The sequence below is a fragment of the Xiphias gladius genome, chromosome 24 (assembly GCF_016859285.1).
Source record: "Xiphias gladius isolate SHS-SW01 ecotype Sanya breed wild chromosome 24, ASM1685928v1, whole genome shotgun sequence".
Taxonomy (NCBI): domain Eukaryota; kingdom Metazoa; phylum Chordata; class Actinopteri; order Istiophoriformes; family Xiphiidae; genus Xiphias; species Xiphias gladius.
In genome coordinates this window covers 18,165,041-18,175,182 of record NC_053423.1, presented here as the reverse complement: position 1 = coordinate 18,175,182, position 10,142 = coordinate 18,165,041, and the positions used below count along the sequence as shown (strand labels likewise).

At 42.9% G+C, this 10,142-nt stretch overlaps 1 protein-coding gene across 1 annotated transcript; it reads left to right on the top strand.

Annotated features, from left to right (window-relative positions):
- The first annotated feature begins 503 nt into the window (after positions 1-503).
- prrt1 (proline-rich transmembrane protein 1) lies at positions 504-8,379 on the top strand. The gene is made up of 4 exons (XM_040122382.1): positions 504-585; positions 3,531-3,868; positions 6,368-6,559; positions 8,203-8,379. Exons 1-4 carry the CDS (start codon positions 567-569, stop codon positions 8,377-8,379), a joined length of 726 nt encoding a protein of 241 aa, XP_039978316.1. The 5' UTR covers positions 504-566.
- Positions 8,380-10,142: the final 1,763 nt, after the last annotated feature.

Sequence of the window (10,142 nt, the reverse complement as noted above, 5' to 3'; positions counted from 1 at the left end):
AGTACAAAAAAACAAAACAAATGGGATGGTGAAATGTCACGCAAAGAAAGAAATGAATGCAAAATCAGAGGCAGGCTCCTGGTGGAGCAGTGATGGGACGTTCCAGCCCAGTGCCTGTGCATTTCCCCCTGTCGCTTTAAGACAACGATAGCTTTGTGTCTGATTAATTCGATGTAGGGCGACGCGTTAGTGGAGGAACCCTATTAGACTACCAGCCACACACACGCACAGAGGAGAGATACTGGGCAGACCTGTGCGCTGGAAAAGGAGAAGAAGAAAAAAAAAAAACACCTGAAGTTTTTCTTTTTTATTATTAATATTAAACCGTGGGTGGGTTGTTTTTTTGTTGTTGTTGTTGTTCTTTTTGTTTTGTTTGTTTTTTATATATATATATATATATATATATATATATGTATGTGTGTGTAAGATGAAGACATCTTGAGGATGGGTTGCACTCGTTTGGAATAAAAGTCTGCACCAACGCGCACCGAAGGAGGGATTTTTTTCACCAGCAGCTGGAGTCAAAAGACACCCGAGCAGAGGAGGAGGACCGCAGATCGGCAGGCATGTCGTCGGAAAAACACGGTGAGTGTTGTGTAGTTGTGCCGTACGTGGCGTATTTTGAAGCCTAATTGGCAGCCTAATTGAGCCGCTTCCGATCTGACAAAGAGGTTTGGGTTTTGGGTTTTTGCTTTTTTTTTTTTTTTGCTTTTTTTGAACATTGATTATACATTCGTCTGTTTGATCCACGGATACATATCAGGTCTTTTTGTCTGTCATCTGCTTCTTTTTTTTTTTCCAGCACCCCCCTCCTCCTCCCCTTTGTCTCCATCCGCTATTTATCTGCACAGTATAGGATGATGCACCGCTGTGTGGGTGCAGCCGGAGGAGAAAAAAAAAAAAAAAAAAAATCACCATAGGGCCTTACATTATTTCCATGGCGCTAAATGGAGAGTCTAAAGTGACTAATCAGACTTTACGTGATTGCGTTTGGATCTCAAGTAGAGCATTTTGTTTGGATTTGATACCATTTCTGCGTATACTTTGATATTTTTCTAACATGGCTATTTTGGAATTTATTATAGTTATTTTTCCTCGTGTCTTTCCTCCATGTGTCTCATGGTCAGCATTATGAGACACGTTCATCTCTCCTGACTATAGACCTTAGTGGGGGTGTCCTTTTAGCGCGTGCACGCCCTCACACGCGCGCGTGTTTAACAGGCTTTAATAACGATCCTAATTACAACATTTTTTTTTTTTTTTTTTGCCTCGCCTTTCCAGTTTCCTTTTATTTATTTTTTTTTTTCTTATTTCATGGTGTCAAACAGCCGAGTGAGAAGCTTCACAGTGAAATAAAGAAATTTAAAAAAAAAAGGCTATCGTGACACCTGAACTGTGAAACAGCTGCAGCGCTCCGGTGATGTCTTTCTAGAAGGATGCGCCCGCAGCACATTGTTTCCCCCTGTTCGAGTGCAGTCACGATGCTGCTGCGACGCCGAACATGTAACATGACTTCACACCGTGCGCGGCTTCTTTTTGCGGCACTCGTGATGCTGGGCAGCGCGAGCGAATCCAAGCCCCGGGGTAATTCATTTGCACCCGCGGATCCACTTCCTCCATCGCGGCTGAAGATACCGTCGGCGCGGTGGACCTCTGGGGGGATAGGTTTTCTAAAATGTCCTTTTGAGCCCCGCAGCGCGAATAAGATTGACTCGACTTGTTAAACACAGGTCCACATGGGTCCTGGACGCTGCCAGGTGCTCAGGTGTTGTGAGTGACACACACACACATCAGTTTGTGCTGGTTTTGGTGACTGTCAAAATTGTCAATATTTTAGATAGACAGATTTTCAATGATCGTATGGGATGTCGATATCTCGATTTTAAACAAAACCACGAAAGTGTTACTAAGAGGAATGGAAACTATTTAGAAACTATTTATCAGTAAACAGTAATTATCAATTAATATGTACTAACATTATGGCTAGAACTGGATCTGTAGTGAGTATTAGCCCACTGTTTGAGATTTTAAGACTCAAGTGACTGGTGAGTTGTGAAAGGCTCATCTGAAATGTGGAGCTCCATTATAACTTGACCTTTTTGTCCTGTTAACCCCATAAAACAAAGAAGTATCTGCGTGTGACCCGTCGTCAGTGGCTGCGCATGTCTGAGTGTCTTTCTCCCTGTTGGACTTAAATCGTTTTCAGAGACCCGAAGGGGCTAAAATGATTCGATAATCCACAAGAACAGCAAAATAAACCGTAATAGAGGGAAGACATTTTTCTGTCCTCTCCTGTCAGTCGTCTCACCACCGCCGTGGAACTGAAAATGAGCAAGGACGGGGTCAAACAGAGAAGCGAAACCAGGGTGTAATTTCCTGTTCAGTCTCAACGAAAAATAGGTAGCGTGACATAGTCAGAGGTCCAAAGAGCTGGCTTTAACTTTTTTTTAACCAGTTTTTAATCAGGATTCAACTAAAAACCCTCCAGACTTTTTTCCTCTTCTTTCTTCTGCTTCTTCCTTCTTCTTCAACCCGTATTTGATCATTTTCATTAGACTTTGAATGAAAAAACTGCTCCAGATATAAATATAAAGTATGTCACGGGCATGTGATAAACACCGTCAGCTCAATCCATGTATATTTTGTCTCATGTTTGCCAAGCGGCTCGTCACGTCACATTATGACCTTTTAAAGGTGTCCCTTCCCCCGTGCTCGCCCCTTTCCCCTCTGTCTGTTTCTGGTCCAGTTCCTGCTCACGACAGAGTTGGGGAGTGTTACGTAAAGCCGGTCCCCGAGCATCAAGTCGTCAACCCTCATCACTCAGCCGCTCCCCCTCTCTGACCGCCTCCTGCTCTCCTTCCTCCTCTCTCACTTCACCCCTTACCTCCATCTATCTCCACCTCTTCCTCCCTCCTCATGTCCCTGTCAGAATGGATTACCGCACCCTCAGCCACTTCCCTACCGCGAAAACACGACACCCTATCAGTCATTTTCTGTGTTTAACAGACACAGAGGGGGGCAGGAGAGGTGAGCGGGGAATGTTCAGACGGCCAAAGGCGGACGGCTGCTTCAGATCAGACCATCAGATGAAGTTCTCCATCTCCGAAATGCCACATTTCTAACTGGTAGTAAGCATCGTTTTGAGGGGAGATGGAGAGAGAAAAATAGGCCCTTCTTCTTTTGGAGGGAAAATGTCAATCACTGTCATCATTAGCACACAGCCTGCACAGGTTGGAAAATATCAGGCTTTTTCTGTTTTTTTTTGTGGATGCTTTTTGAAGTCTTGCTTAGGAGCTGCAGTAATTGTGTAACTCCCTCGTCAACAGTGAGATAAGACATATTACATTCAACATGCGGACCAACGTGTAGCCGTCCTTGAGTTAGATAACATGCCCTCACTCTTACATCTTTTTCTTTTATCGTTCTTCCTCTGCTCTTTCTATTTCTGATTCCTCTCCTACCTGCTTTCTTTTTCTTACCCTTCCTCTTCTTCTCCTTTTTTCTTCTCCTTTTTCTTCTTCGTCTCTCAGGTCTCGATGACTCCGGCCGTCAGACCATGCAGCCTCCTCCGTACCTCCCCGGCCCGCAAGACCCCAACGTACCCCAACACCCCAACATGCCCCCTGCACCGGGCGCCCAGCCCAGCTACCCTCCTCCACCTCCTCCTCCAGGCTCAGAGGGCTACCTCCAAGAAACCCAGTTCCATTGCGGCCCGTTGGGATCTCCTGGGGCCCCGCATGGCTACACCGTCCAGACCCAGGGACCCGGAGGCACCATGCCTCACCCCCCTGTAGGATACCTCCACCCGGGCTACCCGCTTCAGCTGCAGCCCTGCACAGCTTACGTACCCGTCTACCCCATGGCATCGGTGAGTCAGAGACGACAGATTTCACGGGTCTGACATCAGATTGCAGCAGAATTACACCAGACTCCGTTCGAAATTCAGGGTGCTATACATTTCATATCACAGACACTAGCTGTTATGTTTTCCATCCTTCACGTTTACAGATCTGATGGATGAAAATTTATTCAGGTATCCCTTTATTTCACAGGTCCATAGTTTCCTAATAATCTACTAGGAAGTGTCTTGGAAAGAAACGACTTATAGGGAAAACTCAGACATTCATTTGCCTGCTTTGTGGCCATTAAGTATCTGCATATTTACTAATGAAACAATGTCTCTATTTTCCCTATAATTCGTACAAAATTATATAATTTCTTTCCAGGAAACTACTTCGACAATTACGCGAAAATTATGAGAAAAATCACAAAACCGTAGCATAAAGTGTGAAATAGTGATTTTTTTTTTTTTTGTGATGACCATTACTCAAAAAAGACAAAATGTTTGCAGCAATGCTTGAAACATCAAACAGCTTGGTTGATGTGTCTTTGTTTACTTGTCTGGTTATTTTTGTTGGGACAGACAGACACATGAGCATTAAGTAGAATAACTGCTGAATAGACTAATTCCACAGATTATAATATAATATAATGTAATATAATGTATAATTTTCATTAGTTGTCCTTAGATTGGCTTAAGTAAACAGTACATGTGCATTGCATTAAAAAGCAGCTGCAGTTTTCTGGCCGGTGGCAGCTAATAGGCAAACCAAACTGTATTCGTACAAACTCATTTTATCCACAGGGTGATTCAGAGTGCTTTAAATTAGACACTAAGACTAAAAAAAACCAGAATATGACATAAATGACATTTGCGCACTGGAACTTTACGCCCGGCAGGTGAAATGGCATCGATAACGGTTTTTTTTAATACGTAATGTCCTCGAGATCAGCGGCTTCCAGCCTGGAAGTCGCGAGATCCCAAAGGGTCACATGATAAATCTGAGGCGGCTGTGAGATGACTAGCAACATAGGAGACAAACTAGTATTAATATTTTTTACTCTTCTAAAACCTTTGCTTTTTAATCGTTAAGTACTGGAGAGTTTTACCTCTCCAGCACTCGAAAAAGTCTTAAAATGAGACAATCTGGGCTTCCTTGGGTGGCGTACGGATTAAGGCACCGACCACAAACGACTCAAACCCCAGTTCACATCGGATGGGGGACGCACAGTATGTACAGCACGTCGTCTCTGTCTCTCCTCATTTCCTGTTATCTCTCTACTATTTCCCGTCTATCAAAGGCACAAAATTCCCAAAACAATAATTTAAAAAAATAGGGTCATTTCAGAGGGAAACATCTGTCTATTCTTGAGCTGTTGACGAACGGCAGTGAGCAGTTATTGCTTCGATACAAAGGATCAGGGAACCAGTGCTCAAAATCATTAATAGGTACTCATTTTTGTACCCTTTATTTAATCATTATTTTTGTACAACATCATTGCTGAATTAGAACTACATGTGATTATATATTAGTGGATAAAACCACTCAACCTTTTGCCCTGAAGTAAAATGGAAGTGGTAAAATTTGGCACCAGAAAGCGAACGTGAGTCATCAAACAACTGAAAGTGTAACTGCTTTTGTGCTGTTACGGGTATCACCACCCTGTGTCCTAATTTGAAGACCAGAGGCCGGTTGGTTTATTTTTGACACCGTCCCACCGTCAATCTCTTTTAATAAAATGAATATTATTACGACATTTTTCATTCACGTACATACATTCTTACAGGACTGTGGGTAGGACGCGAAGGAAAAAAAGTTATCAGGAGAAAAATCTCCCCTGTAGCACGCTCAGCTTAGCTGAACTCTCACAAATCGTTCAGAGCTTCCAACATTTCCGGCCGCGCTGCTGACAAACTTCATGCTTAGGATTTATCTGATAAAGACTCTTTTCTTGAAAAATGCAAAACTATTCTGAACACAGTTTGGTTTCAGAGAAGCGTAAAGCAACAATGCACTCTGATTTCTCTTTTGCTAGTCTTGCAGTGAACAGTATTATTACAGCCTCAGGATGTCACCGTACAGAAGATACTTACACAACATAAGAGGAAGTCACGTCTGAACTCTGCAGGTGGTTTGTGAGAAAGCGAAGCTGAAAAATGTCCATGGGATTTTAAGGCTAATCTTCAGGGGCTCTGCGCTGTGATTAACGTGCCTCTGACATCTACTGTTTAGAAAAAACACAAAAAAAAAACCCAATCACTTTGACAGACATCTGTCAAAAATGCAAATGAAGTCTTTTTTTGTTATGGCTCCCTGTCGGACATGAGTAATCCTAACAGGCGCTGTATCCTTCCCTCTGCCTCGCTTTAACCACCGTCCTCGTCTTTGCTCGTGTCGCCTCTTTTCTTGTGTCTTTTGAGTGGAAAGTGTTTTGTAAGCTGCTCTGCAACAGCTCTACTGTTTTAAAAAAAAAGAGTGTCTACTTACTCTCCGTCTCCTTTTTCCTCTCTCTCCCGTCGGTTCAGGGTCAGCCCTACATGCCCACCGGAGGAGCCCACCCAGGAATCCCACCCGGCCAGATTCATCCCATGCAAATGCCACCCAGCATCACCCTGATGGACCGCCGGCCGCCACACGACTACTTGCCCATCGCTGTGCTCACCACCGTCTGCTGCTTCTGGCCGACAGGCATCATTGCGATCATCAAAGCAGTGCAGGTTAATGCTGCTTCATAGCATCTTTTTGATCTTTGGGTTTTATTAGCATAATATGGCCTTTACCACAGACTTTTGTAATGTAAATGCATCCTAAAGTCATTTTACCCACCATTTCATCCTCAGAAATGTGCTTGCTTAGAATGACACTGTGATGAAAATTTCTAGTCTAGAGAAAAGTAAGATATTAAAAATCGTTCCTATTTTAGTCACATTAAGCTAGAGTCTTTTGGGGGAAAAAACTTGTGGTTTTTACGAATGGGGGCTGTGTATATTAGCCACACTAGCACAATGGCCCTAGGGATGACTGTGCTGGCCGGTCCGCCACCTCCAGGCTGAAATATCTCTACAGCAATCGGAGGGATTGCCATGAGATTTTGTGCAGACATTCATGGTCCCCAGAGGATGATGCCTACCGACTTTGATGACCCCCTGACTTTTCCTCTAGCACCGCCATGAAGTTGGTGTTTTTGGTTTGGAGTGAAATGTCTCGACAACTATTGGATGAATTGCCTTGAAATTTGGTCCACTCATCCGCGTTCCCATTAGGATGAATTGTAGCTATGTGTTGCGCCGACCTGCGCATGAGGTAAGTTGTCAATCTTGTAAAATGCACAAAATTTGAATAGATAATGAACATCAGGTAAATGAATGAAACCTCCATTACAGAAATTATTCTCATTTTAATGGACTGTACATAGTCGCAGCAGAGATATAGATGCTTGTAAACAAACCCACAGACTTTTGGCTGCGTGTGAGCGATGTGGTTGTTGGGAAACATCTTTCATCCCTGAAGGCTAGTGTGGAAACAGGATGTGACAGGTTGCTTTGCATCTCTTTCTTCCTGTGCGCATGAACTAGAAAATAAATTAAGAAACTGATTTAAATGCTTGTAAGAGTTGAGACGCAGGGAAAAACAAAAACAAAACAGTGTTGTGGCTGTAAATGAACTGTGATTGAACTGAGACCAGTCTGCGCCAGTATTATAAATACTTTTAAATTACGTTGAAACAGGGAAAACAGTCAACAGCGGAAGGAAATTGCCGCAACGAATGTCAGGATTTAGATTACACATGCAAAGAGAATGTATCTTGTTCCTTGCAGTATGCTGCTGCAGCATCATTACACCTATAGTTAATCTATATCAGCATTAAAAGGCAGAGTTTGCTCTTTTACAAGCTGTTTATTGATGCTATCAACATACAAGTTTAGTTGAGCGTGGTGTTAGAAACTTAAAGGCTCAGTCTGGTGGCTCTCATACTTCATGATGCCTGTTGTTTCCCTCTGTAATGACAGGCTGTGCTGACCAACATGCACACGACAGACCACATTACGTAACTGCGCCACTGTCGGTGCAACGGGACAGAATGGATTTTTTCCTCTGGGCCTGCTCAGCTGGCTTTGAGTTGAGCTGAGCTGACAAGGCGTGGACCCACTGGTCTGAGCTGTACATGTTGCTATCGTGTGTTAATGTTTTGTGGTGTGGCCTCTTTCTGCACATTAAGGCTGTGCTGCAGTGAAATCGATCCCTTCGTGGTGTTTTAGTCTCTCCCCAGCTCCCACTCGTGCAGCTTCTAGTTACATAACTTATATTCTAATTTCTCCTCTCTCCCACACGCCCATCCCCTCCCTCCTGCATCACTTAGGTGCGTACGGCGATAGCCAGAGGGGACATGGTGACGGCGGAAATAGCCTCCCGAGAGGCACGCAACTTCTCCTTCATCAGCCTGGCTGTTGGCATCGCCTCCATTGTGCTGTGCACCATCCTCACCGTGGTGGTCATCATCGCCTCGCAGCACCACGACGACGACTGGGAGCCGTAACTCCTGGCAGATGGGAAATCATGGCATATATTAGCTAGCTAACTACTCTTAATTGTTTGGAGGGAATAGGAGCTCTGAAAATGCACTCAAACTGCTACTCTGTGCTGGCCCTCTGTATACAGCTACATACACACACACACACACACACACACACACACACACACACACAGCTCTGACCTAACCTGCTGCCATCAAACACACACAGACGACCAAAAACAACCAATCAAAGCTCTCATTCAAATGCCAAATACAAGCAGCATTCAAATGAGGCCCAGTAACGCTGTTAGCACAGCGACCACTAAATATTTATGCTCAGATAGGAGCTGCAGGAGGGAAACAAAGCTCCTTACATTAACAGTTCATTTGACTCTGATTAATTCATACGGCCTTCGCTGATGTAGTTAGATGAGGGGATAGGTCACTGTGTGTTTCAGTTTTAAATGTCCCAACGAAAAAATGGACCCTCACAGTAGCTGAAGTTAAGGACACCACATTCAAAGAGGTTTTTTTTTTTTAGGATAGATAAATGCACATTTTAGTCTAACAAGTACAAGCATACATATGTTTTCGTCTTTTAAAAAAAGAAAAAAAGTGCCATGTTGAAACAGTATTGATTTACAGAGTAGTACTATTACTGATACACTTGCATAAGAGACTATCGGACTGATTTAAAGTGTTAGAGGGGGTGATCAATACGTATTTAACACACCGAATGGAGACTGGACTTACAAAGTGACTTGCTCACCAAAACACAGAGTATTTATTTGAGATTGGTTGTTTGTATGTTACATGGACATTTTAGCTGGATGTTATGATACATAACTTATGAATTATATGTTTGTTAATTTATTTAAAATCTGTTATTTATTAATTTATTCAGTATCTACCCATGCCTTGACTTTGTCTGCTGTAATTTACAGTATATCAGTAGTTTATTGCGGCGATCTAACACTTTTGAATTGGCTTAAATTTGGTATCTTATGATGATGATATTGCACTTTGTAGTAACCAAATGAAATGACACAGCTGCTTGGACTCATAGTTCCTATAGTGCATGATAAATATAAATTTAGGCTAATGGGCTTTTAGTGCAATATTTTGCTTGTCTCCCAGCTGTCCGTGAGAATATTTCCTAAAATTTCTAGTAGTGTGTGGTACAGTATTTTTCAAAATGTTGAACTGTCGAAACAAAAAAAAGGAGACAATTTAGATTATAAGTATTTGAATACTGGATTGGCAAATATTGTTTTTGCAATTATTTTAGAAGTGTATTGGCCTATTTTGTGTTGCACATCTCTTAGCTATTAAATCTCAGATACTGTACGTGAAGCTTTAGTGCAACGTTAGGCATACGAGGCAACATAACCTGCAAGTCATCCTCGGTTTGTTTCCATTTTGTCTTAAATATAGAGGCTAGATGTGCGGCTATGAGCTCCTGTAACGTTGTTCTGCAGCGAGTTTGCACTTTCCCCCACCCTCCCAATCTTTATGAGTACAGTTTCCATTATGTAGTGATGCTCTGAGCAGCAGGGTTGCTGACGTTTGTACATGGCTGTAATGTTACAGTATGAACTACTTGGTGAGGCTTCAGGAGATATGGGAGAACTGAAAATGAATGTTTCCAAAAGGAGAGAGAGAGCGAGAGAAAATACTAATGCCTATATTGTATTGTAGCACTTTCTGCTCTATGAAATCTTTCCTCTGGTTCCCTTCCTCCCTCTTCCTGTCTTTCTCCTGTCCACTCCGGTTATTGGACCTGCTAA

Bases quoted from the DNA above. Each gene is read 5' to 3' on its own strand.
- prrt1 (XM_040122382.1), top strand. The intron at 3,869-6,367 runs GTGAGTCAGAGA...CCGTCGGTTCAG, and splicing joins CCGTCTACCCCATGGCATCG to GGTCAGCCCTACATGCCCAC. The intron at 6,560-8,202 runs GTTAATGCTGCT...TGCATCACTTAG, and splicing joins CGATCATCAAAGCAGTGCAG to GTGCGTACGGCGATAGCCAG.